The 22,815-nt window shown below is 32.2% G+C and overlaps 3 protein-coding genes across 3 annotated transcripts in view; 1 reads left to right on the forward strand and 2 right to left on the reverse strand.

The window, feature by feature from the left end:
• garz (Sec7 domain-containing protein garz) overlaps nt 1-22,815 on the reverse strand; it is a 437,193-nt gene that overhangs the window by 332,274 nt on the left and 82,104 nt on the right. The gene's annotated exons all lie outside the window — the stretch shown is intronic.
• On the reverse strand, nt 623-2,833 carry LOC149481284 (uncharacterized). The gene is made up of 3 exons (XM_089705990.1): nt 2,824-2,833; nt 1,419-1,717; nt 623-984 (listed from the first exon to the last, which is right to left on the reverse strand). The coding sequence occupies exons 2-3, from the start codon at nt 1,698-1,700 to the stop codon at nt 706-708; spliced, it is 561 nt and encodes a 186-aa protein (XP_089562116.1). The 5' UTR covers nt 1,701-1,717; nt 2,824-2,833; the 3' UTR covers nt 623-705.
• On the forward strand, nt 4,055-17,241 carry LOC149481285 (activating signal cointegrator 1 complex subunit 2). Its single transcript, XM_089705499.1, has 13 exons — nt 4,055-4,235; nt 4,314-4,391; nt 5,678-5,829; nt 6,258-6,438; nt 7,016-7,213; nt 7,696-7,943; nt 8,525-8,704; nt 9,417-9,557; nt 9,842-10,158; nt 15,335-15,572; nt 16,091-16,241; nt 16,589-16,752; nt 17,064-17,241. Exons 1-13 carry the CDS (start codon nt 4,209-4,211, stop codon nt 17,218-17,220), a joined length of 2,232 nt encoding a protein of 743 aa, XP_089561625.1. The 5' UTR covers nt 4,055-4,208; the 3' UTR covers nt 17,221-17,241.

Genomic DNA, 22,815 nt, shown 5'->3' on the forward strand with positions numbered 1-22,815 from the left:
TGTTTAGTTAACCCTATATGTATTGTATAATTTATTCATTATTCTACTACTTATGAATTAAATGAGTCATCAATGTTGTATCAATTAAGTTTACTCGAGTTTGGACACTTTTTATGCAGCAATTTCACACAGATATCACATAATTTATTGAGTAAACTGTAACAGAATCAACATCAAAGATGTATGCAAGAATGAAATGATTATATCACAATATCTTTACAAACATTTTTCATTTTACATATGTAATTTAGCTCCTATTAAAATTAAACAACGAAAATTTTACATCATAGAAGAAACTAATAAGAATATTCAAAGTGATAATAAAAAATAAAAATAGTACAAATTTTTTTTATAGATTTATGCTGAATTTAAAACCCACTTTTGTGTGTGTGTGCTTTTTTTTAATTTGACCCCATTTAGTAGTCATAATATCTAACAATTTTCACAAAGTTTAATCAAGGAGAAGGAAGGTTATCATGTTAAATGTAGATAACATTTTTTCAAGAATTCAATATCTATTTATTTACATTAATTTGTGTACATTTAATCACAATTTTTTTAATAACTACAAGAATTCAATTTAACACAAAATTATATTGTTTGTTTGTATTTAAAATTAAGGTTATAGACAGATTTTTATGTAATATTGTTTTAGAAATTTTCATTTTAAATTTAAAAACAAAATATGCTAACATATATTCTTTGTCATAAAACTTCAAAAGATGAAACAAGTTTATGTAAGTTGCTAGATTCAATTCTCTTCACAGGTTTAACTTTAGGCTTTATTACTGGTATGTGCGGCAATTCATCCTCGCGTTTCTCTTCCTGACAGAAATCCTCTATATTTGGTTCTAGATCCTTCTTCACCACATTAGTTCTTACTTTCTTTTCTTTCTTATTTTTTGAGGAGGCAACATCGGCATTGAGTTCCACTAAGTTTTTGTATATCCTGTCATTGAAGTGGAAGTTTAATTTTTTTGTCACCTGAAAAAATAAATATATTAATAGGTGACGATGATGAGGTATTAAGACTCTAATGATCAATTTTCCAAACTTGCTCATAAAATAGCTGATAAATAATTTATTTTACCACTTTAAGACTTGTATAATATTGCCAGTTTCACAAACAGATAAACTTAACTGAACATGTATAGAAATTGTGAAACCATATAAGAAAGAATTAGTCCCTTTCTTTCTAAAACATAGGTAGAAAGTATTAGGAAGGAAGGAAGCTTACATTATGTATTTTTGTCTATCAATATGTATGGACTACCTTCTTATAGCAATAGTTACCTGATATTGGTAACCTTCATAGAGGTATAGTACAAAAATGGTTCAAGTATGTTTTTTGAACTGACAGTGAACAGAAAATAGCATAGAAAGGAACATAGACCAAATAATAATAATGAATACTTTACTTTACTACTAAGTTGGGCTTTATCTAGATTCAAGTCATCAAGTTTATTAGCCCTCGGTAATGCGTTCTTGGCGTCAGTTATGTAATTTGCCAAAACTTCACTCGAACACAACGTGGGTTTATCAAGTTCTTGATCTATAGGTTTAATTAAATGCACTGCACTAGATTTTGATGATCCCGCAACATCATGAACAACTTTGTGGTTGTTTTTTACTTTTTGTTCGCAGTTTCGGACAAAAGTTTTCCTAACTTTTGGATCCGCGCCGGCTTTCTTCATTACCATGTAAAATCTAACCAATGCTGCAATTTAAACCATGAAAAAATATAATCGTTTTCATAATACAAAACTATGGGTTGTAAACATGTTTTTAGCTTATAGCGGCAGTACACATGGGGCCAAGGCGTTGGGCCAACGTGTAGGGAAAAAATGAAGGATATCAAGATTCCTGTTCACACATTGGCGTACTGATCATTCTGCATTGGCGCTTCAAAGATGGACGTAGTCCGTAGAAGTTCTTGCAGCCGCGGCAATTTAATTATATACAGTGCGTTTAATTATTACGTACATGTGCATCAATAACAATGAGTGTACTCTGCCGTCTGCGATGATACCATTTTCCAATCTCTATTGTCCTTTTTTTATAACTGTATAAATAAAACATTATTATGTTTAGATTTTTTCAAATGTTTAAAATGTGTACATTTTACATTTAATTTAATTTTAACTACTTACCTATAAAACGAAACTTTAAAGATTAGATTTTAGATATTATTTTATTAAATGATAATATTATTTACGTAATAAAGCACAATTTGATCAAAATAATGCTCATTGTAGGTATATTGTTATTTAATTTTTAAGAACAAGTAACTTTTTAATACTATTTTACTCATTTTATAAATATATTCATTTTTTTATCGCTTTGTATGAAAGTTAGATAAGAAAAACATCTAGAATAATATAATAAATAGAAAATAGAACATCTAATTTATTGAGTCATATGGTTTTATTTTTGTGTAGTTCATGCCGTGGATTCCAAATTATTCCTTCATGTCGATACAAATCTACGAATTGTAAAACCTCGGCGCTGCCATCGCTATCGGAACATGGTTAAACGTAAATTTCATTGACGCGCAACGATACTGTCTCCGCTGACGAGTAACAACAAACTGAACAAGACACCAACGTGTGAACGCTGTTTGTGGAGCGCGCCAAGATCCTTTGATGTGTGCACAAAAAACCGACAACATTCGGTTGGCCTGCCAATATTGGCGCCAACTAGGCTAATGAAGCCAACATACCGCCAAGTAGCTCTCTACACGTTGGCCCAACCCGTTGGCCCAACACGTTGGCCCAATGTGTACTGCCACCATTAGATATTATAAATTATAAAATTTAAATTAACCGCTGGCTGATGTGCTCAAGTCAAAACAAAAATGTCAATTGTCAATTAGGTCTTGATATGTCAAAGAAGGCGCACAGATGACAAAGAAGATGACAGATTAAAAAAAAATTTTATTATTCACTAAGTCGAATGATTTAAAGTAACTTTTAAAATTAATTAATAATATTATTGAATATTCTATATAATTCAACTAGCGGTCCGCCCCGGCTTTGCCCGTGGTACCTACATGTTTAAACTATCCTATCTCTCAAGTTGGATCGAACTTGGATCGAACTGCACATGGTGTGTGAATTTTATTATAATCGGTTAAGTGGTTTAGGAGTCCATTGAGGACAAACATTGTGACACGAGATTTATATATATATTAAGATAGATTTCAACACATTTTTTTACTTTTTAACCCCAAGGCAAGGGCAAGCACTATTTCGAATTTACTCAAAATGGAGTCGATTTTATATTTTTTATGCCATTTTACTATGTCAAAATAGGGTTTGTTTACTCGCTGAGCGTTCTGATTGGCTAATTAAGGTTAGTCTACCAATCAAAATGTTCGGAGTCGAAGTAAAATTTATTTATATACATTCATTTCATTTCATTTCATTTTACAAAATTGTAATTAAACCAAAAAAAAGGCCCTTTAGCCTAGCCCATAGATGTAAAGCCGGTTATTAACGATTTTAACCGTGCGGTTAAAAATGCATTTTTCGTTATTAACGGTTAATTAACCGTTAATAACCGGGGGCGGGGGGAGGTTGCGCGCCGGCGCGGCGCGGCAGCATGAGATGATGAAAGGTTATCGTTTTTAGGCTATTCATTTCATAATTATTATGTTGCCATGATTAAAGAATCTATTTTAATCAATATGTATAGTAGGTAGGTATCAGTCGTTTATGTTATGTTATTTATTATAAGTATAGGTTTGTAGTATGAATATTTTAGATACTTAAATTGTGTTCAGTTTACGTTAAGTGACTTACAAAAAAACAAAACACAGTACCATTTTTATAGGTTGCAGTCGGATAACTAACCGTTATTTACCGCACTTTATGGGTAGCTAACCAAAAATTTAGTTAAATAACGGTAGCTAATGGGTTTTTTACAACTATAGCCTAGCCTAGCCCTTTTCAGAGTGCGCGCCTTGCCCTTTTTAGAAAGTCGAGGTGGCAACTGGCAACACTGCACATGACAGTTGACAGCTCAGCTCACATCTGTTTCAAATTTCAATGTCAAAACTCGTCAAAACTCAAAACGCTAATAAAGTGTCCGAGTACGACTGGCGTATGATAAACGTAGAAAAACGAGAATTATATTTAGTATTTATAACATTTTAGACGTATTGTATATCTTCTCCAATTGCTACAAGGGTATCATAACATTTTTCAAGTATGAATACTGCGAGTTCCGTATTTTCCGTAAGTATTTCACGATTGTAAAAACTTATTGTACAATGTGCCACATAATAACGTTTTAATTATTTTCTAATTTCTTAGAATCCTGAAAACTTACCGGTGGATAAAGTAACAATATCTGTATCGGATTCTGGCGTAGTTCAAAAAATCAAAGCTTTGGTAAGTTACTAATACAACAACATAATGCAAAATATTTTTCTAGGAATCCCCGACCATAGAATTGTTAAGTATGAGGAACTTTCGTTATCGCTAAAAGGTTTTGTTCAAACATAGATATATAAAACAGATAGATATTTATTACGATAAAAATACCATATAATATGGTATTTTTATCGTAACATATTATAATAGTTTATTTTATTTTTTTATTTTTCTTTATTTAAGGATCACAAAAGGTCGTTACATGTGTACTTAGGCTAAATACAGTTTTTATATATAAGTTGGCGTATGCACAACCGGTTATATGTGACCACAGCTTACACACAAGCGTTAACATAAATTTATGAAATTAATACAAAGTGATAACAAATATTAAAACAGCTTAATCATACATATAAATATACCTGCACCAAGCGACTGGAATTATGCTGTTTTAAGAATTTAATTAGGACAAAAAAAGTTTTATAATCTTGTTCTTCATTACAGGCCATTTATCAGAAAAAATATCAATATCTACTAAATTTAACAACGAGTTATAATGTCTTAAAGTTCTTGTAATAGGTGAATTATATTTAGTATTTGTTTTACATGAGGGTAGAAAAAATAATTTATAAGAGCTAGGACGCTTCTGTCTACAAGGCACAGATATATTTATATGGTTAAGAAGTTCTGGACAATCAACTTTACCATTTAATATTTTATGCAAAAATGCCATATCTAAAAGTTTGCGTCTGTTATCTAGGGAGCATAATTTAAAAAACTTTAATCTTTCGGAATAAGAAGAAAGCTGTAGGTTGTGATGATAAGAAAGTAGGGACAAAAATCTTTTCTGAATCCGTTCGACTCTGTTCCTGTGCACGTCATAGAAAGGAGACCATACTTGAGAACAATATTCTACAATATTGCGACATAAACACAAATTATACATATAAAATTATTTTAGTTCTATAATTTTTAAATTGTTTTGTATTACGTATTATAAAACCTATTAATTTGGATACTTTAGTTAGAATTGCATCGATGTGTGGATAAAATGTTAGCTTTTTATCAATAATAACGCCTAAGTCTCGTATCGAAATAGTTTGTTATATATAATATGTATCAAACTATTATAATATGTAATCCATACTAGGTACTATAAAACTAAATAATTTCATCAAAAACTAACTGTTTAATTTTATAATACTGTCTCAAATAGTAATATTCTTTCACGGTGAATTAAATCTAACAACTTATGAAGAGATATGCGTGTTAAGACATATTTAACATTATTTTTCTCTGTACAGGATCCATATTGGCTTCAAAAAAGAGATTTAATATTATATGAAAAACCTCCCACTGGCAGTGATCTAGTTATTGGAGCCGTTGATGCATGGAGGTCAAAAATGGCAATATATTTGGAAAATTTAAAATGGCTCTTGAGCTTAGAGCATCATAAGTAAGTTTTTACTATCAAAATGCAGTTGATTTTAAAGAAACATGACAAAAGAATGTGTAGTTTTGTATTTTGCATAATTTTGAGTAATTTAATAAAAATATTTGGAAAATTTAAAATGGCTCTTGAGCTTAAAGCATCATAAGTAAGTTGTTACTATCAAAATGCAGTTGATCTTAAAAAATATAAATATAAATACAGATACAGAAGAATGTAGGCACTGTGTGGTTTTGTATTTTGCATAATTTTGAGTAATTTAACCAATATTTTTGCTTCTTCAAAAGGACTTAATATTATGTAATAAGTAGGTTTCAAGACATGGAGAATAAACATTTGATACAAAGAAAGCGTAGAAATGCCTTTATTTACATCTTAAACCCCTTGTAAATAGATAAAACATAAAGAAAAGTCTTATCAGTAGTCATCCACAGATTTTGGAGTACAGTGCTCTACCACACACAGTGTATGGACTCGTTAATATCGTTCCTGCAAGAGGCTAGCCCTCCGTACATCCCTCCTCATGAGTGTAAAGAGGTCCAAAGCTTGTATGAAGATATACGGAGGCTTGTGTTTGTAGTATTTAGTAGATTGGTTACTAATAAGGAGAGTAAGGTAGGTAAATTTTATTTATATTGTTGAAGTTACATCCATTCCAAATGTAAAAATCCATTCAGTAGTTTTCATGTGAAAGAGTAACAAACATACATCTGTGAATTAATACAATTTTTCGTATTTATAAGTATTTGTGTATTTGTTTATAATACATTTGTTTATAAAAAACAATGAGGAAATTTTATGTTTATGAAAATCATATGGGCCGTAGTTTTAAGTTATATTAAGACCTTTACCTGTAACTATATTTCAAGGCAAGAGTGAATAGGCTCTATCTAGGCAGGCATGCCCTTTCATAGAGTCATAGACTGCATCAATACTTACCATCAGGTAATGGTGCAGTCAAATGCCTGGCTATTTCTATATAAAAAAATATAAAAACATTTGTTCCCTGAAATAAAGAAAAAAAAAATTGTTTTGCAAGTGAAAGAGGCTCTAATTTTTTATTGCTACTCCACTACTGTTACTGTAAAAACTTATTTTTTTTTATTTAGGACCATTTCTATTTAGATCACTTCATCATACTTGATTCTATTTGTTGGTTAAATAGCGTAACAAGTAACAACTTGTTTTTCAGACACATTGGATGACAAAGGAGCACATGGCTAGTTTAATATACGACAACTTTATATTCACGATACCGGTGCTATGGGATATATGTCTAACATACGGTTCAGACAATAATAGACATGTAGCGAGATTAATAGAATCAGTGTATATGCTACAGCCACGATATGAGGCTGATACCGCACAAGCTTTAGCATTTGTACATGAGGTAAATGTGACGTTCACACTACAATAATTTTGAAGTGAAACTTCAAGCGCATCGAGAGTAAAATTTCAAGGTCGCGTCATTGCAAGACCGTCACGTCATGGCGATGATTTTGGTAACTTTGAATCTTGCCAAAGACGTATCACTTCCGACTTTATTTCATTCTAGATTGAAAATTTTCGTATTAAGAAATGTGTATAAGCAATATCTATCAAGGCATTGGAGTCAATATTTGTTGAATCCCTACAAAAGTATTAGATGCAGTTAAATATACAATTTTATTGCTCGGTTTTGTAAACATAGATAATAAATACACATAGATAAAATTATACACATCGCATAAGTACACTAAACAAAATACTTAAATATTCATAAAGAATTAATTGAACTAACATTTAAAAATTAGATAGTAATTTTCGAACTACCCTAAACTTGTACCAACACACATTTATTTTTACTCATTTAAAAGTTTAATCTGTTTTCAGGCATTTAAATACATAATCCTGCAAGTAAACAAAGATTATGAGAACGAGGATCCACCGAACTTACCGGAGACATTTCAAATCAGTGATATCAAGAGACCTCCCAGTTCTAAGGGTGTTGAGAAGCTGACATTCTCCATGATTCAGGATCTGGTGGTCCACCTGCTGGATACAGCCATGACGTTGAGGATATTCGTGGAAGTTTATCCGAAAAGCGCACATATTTTCCGCACTACCAATTTTGTATTAAGGTGAGCGATGATAATCCATACTAATATTATAAATGCGTAAGTAACTCTGTCTGTCTGTTACTCAATCACGCCTTAACTACTGAACCAATTTGCATGAAATTTGGTATATAGATATTTTGTTACCCGAGAAAGGACATAGGCTACTTTTTTAGGTTTTACCCCGGAAATCCCACGGGAACGGGAACTATGCGGGTTTTTCTTTTACTGCGTGGGCGAAGCTGCGGGTGGAAAGCTAGTTATTATATAATATGATGATAAAATATATAAATAATGGAAAAAGGACAGTGTAATAGAGAGAAGGGTAACAGAAAATAACATGAAAAATTTCTTTTTAACAAATATTAATGTATGGTCATGCACACATACAAGCATAATAATATAACATCATCTCTTTTGTGTAATATTTCGTGTCTCTTTAAAAGATACCCCTCTTTCAATTTTTAACTCAAAATCTAAGTAGACTTGAATTAAGAAAGTACGATTTCATAAATTTCACAAGAATATTTTGTATTTTCAGTAACATACATCTTTTTCAATAAAATCCATCGAGTGTTTTTCTCCTAAGAATAATATGTTTTCAGTATAGTCCAAGTCTACGAGCACGGTATTCCGCACCTCTACGAGAAGTTAGAAGAAGTCGGGGATCCAACTAGTGTTAAATACACAGAAGTGGAGGGCTGGATAGACCTTATCCGGTCGGAACTTATAGACGTGTTCCGAGAAATATTAGCTGTGTATAAAAACGCTATATTTAGTGGCGAGTAAGTTTTCAGTTTTCTTTCGTTTTGAAGTTATAGGCTCTGTTATTGGAACTCGATAAAATCTGCAATTAGTAAGGGCGAAGTGGTGTTCTGTAATATCACAATAAGAATTTTAGAAGGAAAATAAAAATTATTTCCATAACCTTTATACTTCTTCTTCTTATATATAAAAATGAATCGCAAAATGTGTTGGTAAGCGCATAACTCGAGAACGGCTGAACCGATTTCGATAATTCTTTTTTTATTATATTCCTTGAAGTACGAGGATGGTTTTTATGTAGCGAAAACGTAAATATGTACCACGGGCGAAGCCGGGGCGGACCGCTAGTCTTCTTATATATAAAAATGAATCGCAAAATGTGTTGGTAAGCGCATAACTCGAGAACGGCTGAACCGATTTCGATAATTCTTTTTTTATTATATTCCTTGAAGTACGAGGATGGTTTTTATGTAGAGAAAACGTAAACATGTACCACGGGCGAAGCCGGGGCGGACCGCTAGTAGTTAATATTTTTCTGAAAAAAAAATAAGTTTGCAAACACATACGCTGAATTTAATATTTAGTTTTATAGCATTCAAATTCTTCGTGTACAATATTTAGTACCAGCCGCATATCATTATCGTATTTTAAGGCTAAATAAAATTTAAAAATATAGTAATCATCAAAAAAACTTCTAACTTCTATACCTTTATAATTACCTTTTTTCCACAGAGGCAACATTTTAAATCATGTGGAAGCGTATCTCTCAGTAATGATGGACGCATTAACAGAAAAATTACTTATAAAAGATTACCACTTGTGCCATCCTGTTAACGACGATATTGATATGTTGAGACAGGCGTACCCGGAAATGTATCCTTTTTCCAAAAAAAGGAGGAAAATAATACTTTTTGGGAATTAAATTTTCAGTTCATTTTGTATTTTAACTTAATCAAGATGAGTTAATTCTGTTGTTTAAATTCAATTGTCCTTGCTTGATGTATTTCTTTTGTCAAAAGATTGTTATTTTCTACTGATATTGCGCCCTTCAGGCAGATAATTAATATTTTTGGCGCCCTTTCCATTGACGCTTAAAATAAAAACCTCATAAATTTCATATAGTATTTTTGTGTATCTTCCTTAAACCTTAAAATCAGTGACTCAGTAAAAACCGACTTTATTCTGCAAGCAATATACTCGAATTTGGACGAACCCATACCAGAATCAGACCATAGACAAACGAATCACAACAACATGAACGGCCATGTTGAAAACATAGACAATAGAGCGGGGCCGTCCACAGATAATGAAATACCGAAGAACATTCGAGAACAGTCGTTAATTAGTGAAGTTAAGGATATATTGCCGCATTTAGGAGATGGTTTTGTATTAAAGTGTTTGGAATATTATGATTTCCAAGTGGACAGGGTTGTTAATAGCATATTGGAAGAAACATTGGCGGATTCTTTAAGAAGTAAGTGATATGTAATAAAAAAAATTGGTTGTCTGTAAAGTAGGTTTACTGACGATAGTTGAACGTGACAACGTCTTAAGGCCGATTGTGCTTCTTTGTCGCTCGTTCTGCGCTGTCGCTTGCACTTCAAGCCTTACATGGAACGCCTCAGAGAGAGGTAACGCCGCATGAGTCATGTTTTTTCGTGCATGCAGCCGGCACTATCGAATTATAAGACGTTGTCACATCAATTTATGTTATTATTCAATTTTAATTAGAATTAAAATAATGGTCTTATTTACTACTAGCTGTTGCCCGCGACTTCGTCCGCGATTACGTCGTTTTTCGTCATTCGTCGTTTAAAAAAATACGTGACACTTTATTTTTGAATGTTCTTAATTGTCTCTTATAAAATTTAACTAAATTAAAATTGAACACTGATAAGAAAATCAATCGGAGGAAATCGAAAATCTGAGGAAAACATGAATGAATGTGATTTAAATTCTACATTACTTAGTATTTCAAATAATAATCTAAATTAAATGTAGACTAACAGTTTGAGCGCACCGTTATAGAATATATTGTACCTAAGTATTAAATTACGTTAGTTTACATAGTAACAAAACAAAAACACGATGACTTTCTTTCGCGCTCGGTACCACAAACTAAGCATGTTAATGGTACGTGGCCCGCGTCACTTGACCCCCCGCGAGTTCCCCTCCGTTGCTATGCGAAAATACATTCGTCGCCCTGCTGTAGAAAAAATTGTAATACTGTGGCCTGGGCGTTATAACACGCCCAGGAAGTTCCTGAGTGCCAATAGACGTCCGTCTATCGGCATTTATAACAATTTTATATTAATATCACCATTCACCATCTTGAGGAAAAGCTTCTAATGTCGATTTAAAACTGCATACATACGAATTAACCTGATGAAACATGTTCTAAAATTGTCCTTACTCCACTTTAAAGCATTACAAAAATAACATACTACGTTAATATCGCCTATACAGAAGATGATCTGTAATCAATTGTGAGGTTATAAGCAAACCCACTTTTATATTTGTCGGACCCCACCACCGAATTCGTAGATTGATCTTCTATGTTTACCTCTAATCTAAGTCATTAAGACTATGTCGAAATCTGTCTGCAGTAAGAGGGGCCTCTCGCTATTCGTCCGTTTCCAGAGACCGAATAGTTTCAATTCTTAATCTTTCATTAAACAAACTTATTAATCGTTTTTGTCTCAATTATTAATTGTAATATTCGCGTCCTTACTCTAGTCATTGCTTATGCTCATGTTCATCTTCAAGAGATCGAATAATATTATGGTGCACCCTATCATTTGTCAAACGGTCTTCATATTGAGTAAAAGTTTCAGATTCTCGAGATAAAATATGACGGCCGTGATCAGCTGTGAGACATTATACCCTCTCAGTGAAGGTTTCGGTCTCACGGGATAGTACATGCCGTTCGCGGTCAGCTGTGAGCCGCAATTCTCGTTGTGAAGCGGTTTCAGGTTCTCGGCATAACACATGTTGTTTTCGGCCTATAGTAAGCCTCTTACCTCTAACGATTCTTGAGAACTCTTATTTCTCATTTTCTTAGCTTTGCTCGATTTTCGAGATAAAGATTTTTTAGGTGGCACTGATGCATGAAAATAAAAATTGAGTTGAAACGGACTGAGAGTGTTATAGACAAATATAATCAGAAAGCTTCGAACTCCTAAGCTATCGGAAGTTACACGTGTTATTGTGAGTCAACCATAAAAGATACATTTATGATGTCGGGAGATATTTTTTATATAATAAGGAGAACATTAATTCTTTCATACAATATGATTTCTGTGTAGCTTTAACTCTACTTTTACTGCTCTGCTCAGGAATATGTAAAATAATTGTACCAAGTTTCGTTTAAATCCGTCGAGTAGTTTTTGTTTCTATAACGGTTATACGGACAGACAGACGGACAAAAATTTTACTGTTTGCTTCGTTGGCATCAGTGTCGATCCCTAATCACCCCGTGATAGTTATTTAGGAAATATATTTCATGTACAGATTTAATATAAGTATACATAATATATTTAGATTCCAATTTCCATGTAACGTTAAATTCGACTATACAATAACTAACAGACAACGCAGGTTACTCTCGTTTCCGTAAGTTGAGGCGGCTACATATTCGGTCCTCATAACATCACTTTTAGTGAACGAAACGACAGCGCGGTTTAATTCGATGCCAATACCATCAGAAAAAAGGAAATATTTTTAATTGTGAAAAAATATTATGATTTACACTATTAACACTATTTTAATATAAAATATATGGCTGTGAGTGTGTAAAAATAAATCCAGCTAGTTTCACATCACACTTATGTTTATAATTAGCTATACGACATGAAAATATACATATTAATTACCAAGCAATAATCATACAGGTAAATACTGAACAAAAGTTTAACAGTCAAAGTTTATTTTTACTAACATATTTTAACAACATGTAAATGATGAAGAAATAATAATTATCAACGAACTAACCTTTTCTATAATACACAGCACATTTTTTAAATTATCTTGCTCAACTCTGCTCAAAAATTTGAGGGTTTTGTTGGAACTTTAATGTGTCAAAACTATGATACAACTTGCATGCGGAAATGCTCATTACAATCTGTGAATTTAAAGAATAACTAACAACATACTATTCAAATTTATTGAGCTGATGAATATCTTTTGCCTGGAAAATCACCGCCGCCTAATAAATATACTGTGTTTTCTTATAAAATCGTAACATAATTTCTTTTATCTACTAAATTTTAATAAATAAGTTCTCTTTGTTATTTTCATCTAAAAATGAGCTTGAGCTTATATTAGGCAAAAGTATACATTAAAATTTCAGGACCGCACCTTAAATGGGGCGCTTGGAAGAATATGCCTACGGGTTATTAATAGAGAAATGATACACAACAAAGTTATGTTGGTTCCATTTTATTTACAAAATATAATGAAAATGGGCAAATATAAAACATATTATGTAAAATGATTAAAAATAAATAAATGAAGCAACTACGATTCAAAGAAAACATCTTTTTCAGTATGAAAATGCTCTATGCAATCCTGGATGATGAGTATATCATGTACTCTCATCCCAGTACGGTCGATAGCCATAACTATAAATATTATAATCAGATAACAGCAAAGTCAGAATAAAAATCATAACTTGTACAGTTGTGAGTGCAAAATTTATGTTTCATATGGTTCAAAATTTATGTTTTCGGTACTAAAACGTAGTACTTTGATATGTGGTTGGCTGCCCCTTCTCTCCTTCCTGAAAAATATCCTCCAAAATTACCCGAGATACTTCCAATGATTGAACCATACGTTGGACATTAACTTCAGTCAAAAATTGACGAAGCGGATGATTACTAATTTCCACTTAATCCTCGCTGCCACTATCTTCATCATCAAATCATCAATTTTCAAGTGGTGTTGTAAAATTGTCAGCAGAAATCGTCTTCCAAAGGCGATATAATTTTATGAACATTGAATCTGTAAATAAAAAATCAAAAGTTAACTGTAAATCTATAAAAAAAGCTACTTACAAATAAAATTTTATCAACAAACTACTGTTCCCAACGCACCTCAAAATCTTGTAAAAGTCAAAAAGAATTCATCATTTTATTATTTCATTCTAAAAGTGTAATATAAAACCTTTATAAAACCAATAAAAATGTTGTGTGGTTTTATGAAACCACGGTAAAAGTGAAACTTAGGCACAAAATTATCGTATTTGTACGATAATTATCGTACGGTTCGACCGTCACGCGACATGCGCTACACAGACCAAAAAGTTTGAGACGATGTAATAAAAGTTTCACTTTAAAAAACATGAATTGCTATCATTATAAATAATAAATACCTATAAAAGTAACAACTTACCTTTTGTGGGAACGCATGGTGAAAATTCACAAAACACAAAGATTGAATTTGATATTTTTGGTTTTATGACATTCAAATGCTTTATAAATATAAATTTATAAATAATAAATTTATAAAGAATAGAAACATTCGATCACGAAATTATGTGGGTTCGAGTCCCGCCTCGTGATCGAATTTTTTCTATTCTTTATAAATTTATAAAACACGAAGATTTTAAAAATGTAACCAATGAACACAATCAATATTAGATTAATTGTAATATTGCTCTGAGATTGTAATGGTGTCTAGTTTGACTTAAAATAATAAACATCTACCCTCACTTTTAAAAATGTAGTATATTCACACGAAATATAAGCGCACCTTATAGGGAAGGGAAGCTATGGGTTAAAGAGTTAAATAAATAACATGATTATATTTAAATTATTAATTTTCAACAGTATTTTCAGTAGTGTTAACATGTAAATTGATTTGATTTTTACGAAATCTCATAGATGGCGCTGTTTCAGATTTGTCTTTATACTACTAAATTCATTAAACTGTTTCTCTGCCCAAATTACGTAAATGACATAGTTTTTATTTTGTAAAGCTAGATAATAGCATGGCTTACTCGAAACCAACATTTAAACATGAGTCTTTAGATTGTACGCAGTCGTAGTACACGGAATATGTAAGAAAAATAAAGGTTCACAGCTCCTCCCCCGAAGGTGATATCATGATAATATGTTTAAACTATCCTCACCCGACCTCTTAGGAATATTCATGCAAAATTTGAAGTAAATCTATGCAGTACTTTTCGAGATTAGCTCGGTCAGACATACAGACAAACAGACAAACAGACAAACAGACAAACAGACAAAAATTCTAAAAACTATATTTTTGGCTTCTATATCGATTATAGATCATGGATTATGTATTCTTTTAAAAAAATATTCAATGTACAGTTTTGACTTTCCTACGATTTTATTATATGTATAGATATTTTAAAGAAATGATGAAAATAAAATTGGTTTTCTAATTATGTCCAGTGCCCTCAAATACTAACTATGTCAAGAAATTCTGTGTTTTATCTGGGTTAATATAAAATTGAATGAAATGACATTAGCACATCAGGTTTAAAAATCTGTTTTTTCAATTTTTTTACCTTGATTATTATTTCGTATCTGGCTTCATTAGATAACTGTGTTGTAGTTTCAGCATTACATACAGACAAACATAGAAAATCTTCCTTTTTGGAATCGTTAAAAAATTATAATGATTTTCAGAACTCGACAGAGACCTGCCCATAATACCAGAAGACCCAGTAGACCGGAAATTCCTGGAGACCGGTGTGGAAAGACTGAACGTTTTTGATGGAGACCAGTTCGACATCATGACTAGAGACGATGTGGACTTGACCAAGATTCATGTCGGCAAAAAGAAGTCGAAATATAAGGATTTGAAGGATATGCTTAATGATAAGACGGAGATTAAGAATAGAGTGGATATTTATAGTAAATATAAGTGAGTATAAGTTTTTTTAAGAGTTTAATATTATGATTACATTGATATTATGTTTAAATGATTTTAATAAAGTTCGGCATATAGTTGAGGACCCATGTTTTAAACATGCAGCAATCCTTACCTAAAAATAAGTAAATCGGAACTTGGAGACCTTAATTTTAATTCTATATAATATGTAATTTATAAGTACACTAGCGGTACGCCCCGGCTTCGCCCGTGGGACATATTTACGTTTTCTCTACATAAAAACCATCCCCGTACTTCAAGGAATATAATAAAAAAGAATTGTCGAAATCGGTTCAGCCGTTCACACGTGATGCCGTGACAACGCGTACATGTATTTATAGAGTTAAAAAATTAGCAAACCATCTACAGCTAATAACCTTTTTCTTTTCTTTTCTGGCATCTGTTTCCTCCAACCTTTATGTTCGTGTAAAATTTACCTGGTTTTTTCTGCATTAAAGCTTGAGTTTTTTTTTTAATCTGGTACAAAACTCACTATGTAAATCCTTTTTCAGTCTGGTGTGCGATGAAGAAGCGTTATATTCAGATGAATACGACGACACCTACGATTCGGACGGAGTCGCTCCGGCCACCGATATGGCGGAGGATCCCAGACGACCGTTTGTTACCCCACGAGCTTTGCTTAATTCTAGGAGGAATGATGAGGTAATATTGATGTAGGAAAGGAATTTTTGTTTAAAAATAAGAAACTATTCGACATTTGTTACAAATTTTAAAACACCTATTATTTGTTAAATTTAATAAATTGTATTTTCTAGTGTTTGATTTTACGCGAGTATTATACATTTAGAAATTAAAGACTTTTTAACGGATTTTAAACGCGATTTATTCATTATATTATTGAGATTAGACAGTTTCCCCGTGACCACGCTCGCTGTAAAGTGTTCGAAACGTCGGGAAAATAATATATTGAATAAATCGCGTTTAAAATCCGTTAAAAAGTCTTTTAATTGTCAAATTTATTACTTAATCATTACTTATGGTTGCAAAAGGCATCTGAAGAATCGGAGAGTGAAGAAGACGCAACGATTTCTAGCCAAGAGAAGAGCGAAAGAGATAGAAGGAACTTCTGCGTCAATCCTGAGGAGGTGCGAGCGAGACGGGAAACCAATATGGCGGCTAGGGGACGGAGAAATAAACCAACAGCACCACCTAGGTAATATAGACTTTATTATTTGTTATAGGACATTTTTTTAGTATTGAATATTTTTCAAATTATAGGTAGCACATTAAATGACGAATTAAACAATTTACAAATAAAAAAAATTACAAAATTTTCTGTGAATAAGACGTATAAAAAATGTACGAGAAATTTAGGTACAGAGAAAGTATAAAAAAATAATAGTTACTTCTATTGATGAAATATAATATAGATGAGTACTTTTGATTTATTCACAACATCCAAATGTATAAAATAATCAAATCAGTCCGAAGATTTTAGTCTTATTATTACTAAAACAATTTAAGGACCGCTGACGTCATCGGTGCGCCAAAAGGCCAGGGACAGAACAAGGATGTACTGAACAACAGGAACAGGAAGGAACAGCACAAGTCGTCCCGCGCGAACCACAACCGACGCCAGGGGGCGCAGTGGAAGAGGAGCCAGGGGATGATGCCATCATAGGGGATGTTATTATGATAATAAATAATAATCATCATAAACATCACTGCCACCAACTTCATCATCCTCAGCCTCATTCATCCTTCATCATATACACGATCAATATTATCATGAAGGTGTTTCAAAAAACATATTTATATTTCCTTGCTGACTTTATTTTCTATATTCATAATACATGTCAATTTTTATTGAGCACCACCAATGTAACCCCACAATCATTATAATCACCACTAGAGTGCGTTTCACGAAAGAGTTCCCCTGCCGTTATGTTGGCTTATCTGACTGTCAAAAACGAAAATATTTTTTTTTAATCAAAAATGACAGAGAAAATATTCTCCTTTCTAGGCAGCCGACCCCGTAAGATACGGGAAGATATTTTCTCTGTCATTTTTGATTAAAAAAAAATATTTTCGTTTTTGACAGTCAGGTATGCCAACATAACGGCAGGGGAACTCTTTCGTGAAACGCACTCTAGCACTACCACCACACTATCGTCATTGACATCACCATCACCATTATCATACGAGATGTTCCCACTACAGGGACACAGGCCTCCTATGAGGTATCATAGTGAATTGTTAAAATAATTTTAATCTTTACTTTATAATTTGTGACATAATTTATAATTTCATAATATGAAATACTACAGTTTTGGAAATATACTTATGAGGATAATTATTTGATAACACAACATTTTTAGGATTTCAAAACTGTTATGAAATTTTTTCCTTAAAACCAATTGGTTTTCTTCTTTTACTGAGCAAACTTTACAATAAATTTTTCACGGTATTCATCAATATGTATTATGATTACGTCATAGATTTTGTGTAAATCCTTTTGGCTGGATATGTAAACAAAACATATTGTGTTGGACTAAAATTGTAGATAATTTTAATTTTTCTTCAGAATAAACTTATTTTTTTTACGACATAATTGTATGTCAATGTAATATTGTTTAATTGTTTACTTTTCTGAGGTTAAGGATTAAGAGTAGGGTGATAGTAATTAATTGCCAACTATAAAAACAAAATTTGAATATCTATTTCGTTTTCTGTTTTTGTGGGTAATAATCTTTGGTCTAAATAAAAACGACAACGAATGAGCTCCCCTTTTATTTTCTTTCACATTTTGCTTTTAAATCAAATATGTAGTAGATTCATGGATTGTAATAAATAGTACCAACGTCGTGTTGTACAAAATGTATATATGTATTGCCTTTTGTTTACATTTTCAGTCCTTAGCCAAACGTAATGTAAATATAATCATATTATGTACTTTTCGTAGAACGAAATAAAGTACTTATTTATTGTACTATTGTTATTATTTTCAAGCCCAAAATCATTACAAATAATCCTTGCTCCTTTGTTGAAAGTAATCAAATCAGTCTTGAATAAAAGTGTATACGATACGAAAAATCGTTTTATTCAGATTGTCGAAAAATATTTGCCTATTTCGATGAACTAAACAACCCCTAACCAACTCACAAACACAAACTTTAAACATAAAATAATATTTGAATGAGCTATTTATTTATTATATTTATATTCGAAAACTTTCTGAGCTACTCATGTGACCGTTAGAGAGATACATACCTACTTACTAACGCATTATCACCAATACAGTTGTTCTCTCTTTCACTCTCACGCACGAGACATAATACATGTCTCACTCATGTAGGTACTTCGTAATAACAACTGCTTTTTTATATTATATCATAGCACAGACTAATAATAATATACTACGTATACAAATCATAGGGTGTAATATTATGAATTGGATTTCAGTAATTATACATTTTTTGGCTTTTGTACCCAACAGCATTTTTATATGAATATGAAATACATTCAAACGTATAGGTAGTTATTAAACTTCGCAGGTGGCTTTAAATATATAAAACACAAAACAATATTCATGCGGCGAATGAAAGGTCATCGAAATGGTTATGAATAGAGCTACGTGTTCCGAATCGCAATAACTCATCTTTGTTGTTGCGAGCTGTGGCTTTACTGGCTAGCGGAGCGTTTTGGATTATATTTGATGTTATTTTCTGACATAATTGATATTAAATTCTACCTTTTAATTAAGCATTCATCAGATAGAAGTGCAATCACAAAATTATGTAAACTTGTAGCGCATACTTATAAAATAATAATTATTATTGTGATTAAAATATTTAAATACTAGCTGTTGCCCGCGACTTCGTCCGCGATTACGTCGTTTTAGGTCATTCGTCGTTTAAAAAAAATACGTGACACTTTATTTTTGAATGTTCTTAATTGTCTCTTATAAAATTTAACTACATTAAAATTGAACACTCTGAAAATCTTAAAATCGGAGAAAATTGAAAATCTGAGGAAAACATGAAGGAATGTGATTAAAATTCTACATTACTTAGTATTTCAAATAATAATCTAAATTAAATGTAGATTAACAGTTTGAGAGCACCGTTATAGAATATGTACCTAAGTATGTACGTTAGTTTACATAGTAACAAAACAAAAACACGATGACTTTCTTTCGCGCTCGGTACCACAAACTAAGCATGTTAATGGTACGTGGCCCGCGTCACTTGTTCGAGTTCCCCTCCTTTGCTATGCCAAAATACATTCGTCGCCCTGCTGTAGGAAAAATTGTAATACTGTGGCCTGGGCGTTATACACGCCCAGGGAGTTCCTGAGTGCCGATAGATGTCCGTCTATCGGCATTTATAACAATCTTATATTAATATCACCATCTTGAGGAAAAGCTTCTAATGTCGATTTAAAACTGCATACATACGAATTAACCTGATGAAACATGTTCTAAAATTGTGAAATGAGTTCAGTTTTAAATTCGAGAAATATTGATAATTCTTGTATTCGACTATTCGTTGTAGTCGAATACAAAATATATTTAAAGAAACTTAGGTTGGCCTTCAGGCAAAAGGGATCCTATCAAATGGTAAACTTGACCTTGTATCTTAAAAGTAAGCATGAAAGGACCTTCTGATAATTGTTGAGCACCAAAGGATCATTTGAAACGCACTACTATAAGAGCGAATATTGTCTAAGAACTGTTTAGATTGCACGTCATGTTCCTCTAAAAGTAGTGATTTCAAAGGTTCCGGTGTATCTTCAAACGAAAGCCGACTCCTTACTCCACTTTAAAGCATTACAAAAATAACATACTACGTTAATATCGCCTATACAGAAGATGATCTGTAATCAATTGTGAGGTTATAAGAAAACCCACTTTTATATTTGTCGGACCCCACCACCGAATTCGTAGATTGATCTTCTATGTTTACCTCTAAGTCATTAAGACTATGCGAAATCTGTCTGCAGTAAGAGGGGCCTCTCGCTATTCGTCCGTTTCCAGAGACCGAATAGTTTCAATTCTTAATCTTTCATTAAACAAACTTAATAATCGTTTTTGTCTCAATTAATTGTAATATTCGCGTCCCTACTCTAGTCATTGCTTATGCTCATGTTCATCTTCAAGAGATCGAATAATATTATGGTGCACCCTATCATTTGTCAAACGGTCTTCATATTGAGTAAAAGTTTCAGATTCTCGAGATAAAATGTGACGGCCGTGATCAGCTGTGAGGCGTTATACCCTCTCAGTGAAGGTTTCGGTCTCACGGGATAGTACATGCCGTTCGCGGTCAGCTGTGAGCCGCAATTCTCGTTGTGAAGCGGTTTCAGGTTCTCGGCATAACACGTGTTGTTTTCGGCCTAGAGTAAACCTCTAACGATTCTTGAGAACTCTTATTTCTCATTTTCTTAGCTTTGCTCGAATTTCGAGATAAAGATTTTTTAGGTGGCACTGATGCATGAAAATAAAAATTGAGTTAAAACGGACTGAGAGTGTTATAGACAAATATAATCAGAAAGCTTCGAACTCCTAAGCTATCGGAAGTTACACGTGTTATTGTGAGTCAACCATAAAAGATAGACATTTATGATGTCGGGAGATATTTTTTATATAATAAGGAGAACATTTCTCTCTGAATACATGATTTCTGTGTAGCTTTAACCATTAAGGTTGCACACGCGACGAAAGCTTAAAAATGGAGTTACTGCTCTGCTCAGGAATATGAAAAATAATTGTACCAAGTTTGGTTTAAATCCGTCGAGTAGTTTTTGTTTCTATACCGGTTATACGGACAAAAATTTTACTGTTTGCTTCTTTGGCATCAGTGTCGATCCCTAATCACCCCGTGATAGTTATTTAGGAAATATATTTCATGTACAGATTTAATATACCTAAGTATACATAATATATTTAGATTCCAATTTCCATGTAACGTTAAATTCGACTATACAATAACTAACAGACAACGCAGGTTACTCTCGTTTCCGTAAGTTGAGGCGGCTACATATTCGATCCTCATAACATCACTTTTAGTGAACGAAACGACAGCGTGGTTTAATTCGATGCCAATACCATCAGAAAAAAGGAAATATTTTTAATTGTGAAAAAATATTATGATTTACACTATTTTAATATAAAATATATGGCTGTGAGTGTGTAAAAATAAATCCAGCTAGTTTCACATCACACTTATGTTTATAATTAGCTATACGACATGAAAATATACATATTAATTACCAAGCAATAATCATACAGGTAAATACTGAACAAAAGTATTAACAGTCAAAGTTTATTTTTACTAACATTTAACAACACCCATGTAAATGATGAAGAAATGATAATTATCAACGAACTAACCTTTTCTATAATACTTAACACAGCACATTTTTTAAATTATCTTGCTCAACTCTGCTCAAAAATTTGAGGGTTTTGTTGGAACTGTAATGTGTCAAAACTATAATATATCTAAACTACGATACAACTTGCATGCGGAAATGCTCATTACAATCAGTGAATTTAAAGAATAACTAACAACAACTATTCAATTTTATTGAGCTGATGAATATCTTTTGCCTGGAAGAGATCACCGCCGCCTAATAAATATACTGTGTTTTCTTATAAAATCGTAACATAATTTCTTTTATCTACTAAATTTTAATAAATAAGTTCTTTTTGTTATTTTTATCTAAAAATGATCTTGAGCTTATATTAGGCAAAAGTATACATTAACTTTTTATAATTTCAGGACCGCACCTTAAATGGGGTGCTCGGAAAATATGCCTACGGATTATTAATAGAGAAATGATACCTACACAACAAAGTTATGTTGGTTCCATTTTATTTATAAAATATAATGAAAATGGGCAAATATAAAACATATTATGTAAAATGATTAAAAATAAATAAATGAAGCAACTACGATTCAAAGAAAACATCTTTTTCAGTGTGAAAATGCTCTAAGCAATCCTGGATGATGAGTAGGTATAATATCATGTACTCTCATCCCAGTACGGTCGGTACCTCGATAGCCATAACGATAAATATTATAATCAGATAACAGCAAAGTCAGAATAAAAATCATAACTTGTACAGTTGTGAGTGCAAAATTTATGTTTCATTTGGCAATAACATTTTTTTCGGTACTAAAACGTAGTAGTTTGATATGTGGTTGGCTGCCCCTCCTCTCCTTCCTGAAAAATATCCTCCAAAATTACCCGAGATACTTCCAATGATTGAACCATA

Source organism: Colias philodice, chromosome 17 (genome assembly GCF_061535455.1).
Source record: "Colias philodice isolate Cphi_HAF_F1 chromosome 17, ilColPhil1 Martin Lab GWU primary, whole genome shotgun sequence".
In the NCBI taxonomy this organism is placed as follows: domain Eukaryota; kingdom Metazoa; phylum Arthropoda; class Insecta; order Lepidoptera; family Pieridae; genus Colias; species Colias philodice.

Excerpts from the sequence above, each read along its gene's own strand:
- LOC149481284 (XM_089705990.1), bottom strand. The coding sequence starts at position 1,700 with ATGGTAATGAAGAAAGCCGGCGCGGATCCAAAAGTTAGGAAAACTTTT. Across the intron at positions 985-1,418 it reads AAGCCCAACTTAGTAGTAAA|GTGACAAAAAAATTAAACTT; the intron begins GTAAAGTATTCA and ends TTATTTTTTCAG.
- LOC149481285 (XM_089705499.1), top strand. The coding sequence starts at position 4,209 with ATGAATACTGCGAGTTCCGTATTTTCC. Across the intron at positions 4,236-4,313 it reads CTGCGAGTTCCGTATTTTCC|AATCCTGAAAACTTACCGGT; the intron begins GTAAGTATTTCA and ends CTAATTTCTTAG. Across the intron at positions 16,753-17,063 it reads AAACCAACAGCACCACCTAG|GACCGCTGACGTCATCGGTG; the intron begins GTAATATAGACT and ends AAACAATTTAAG.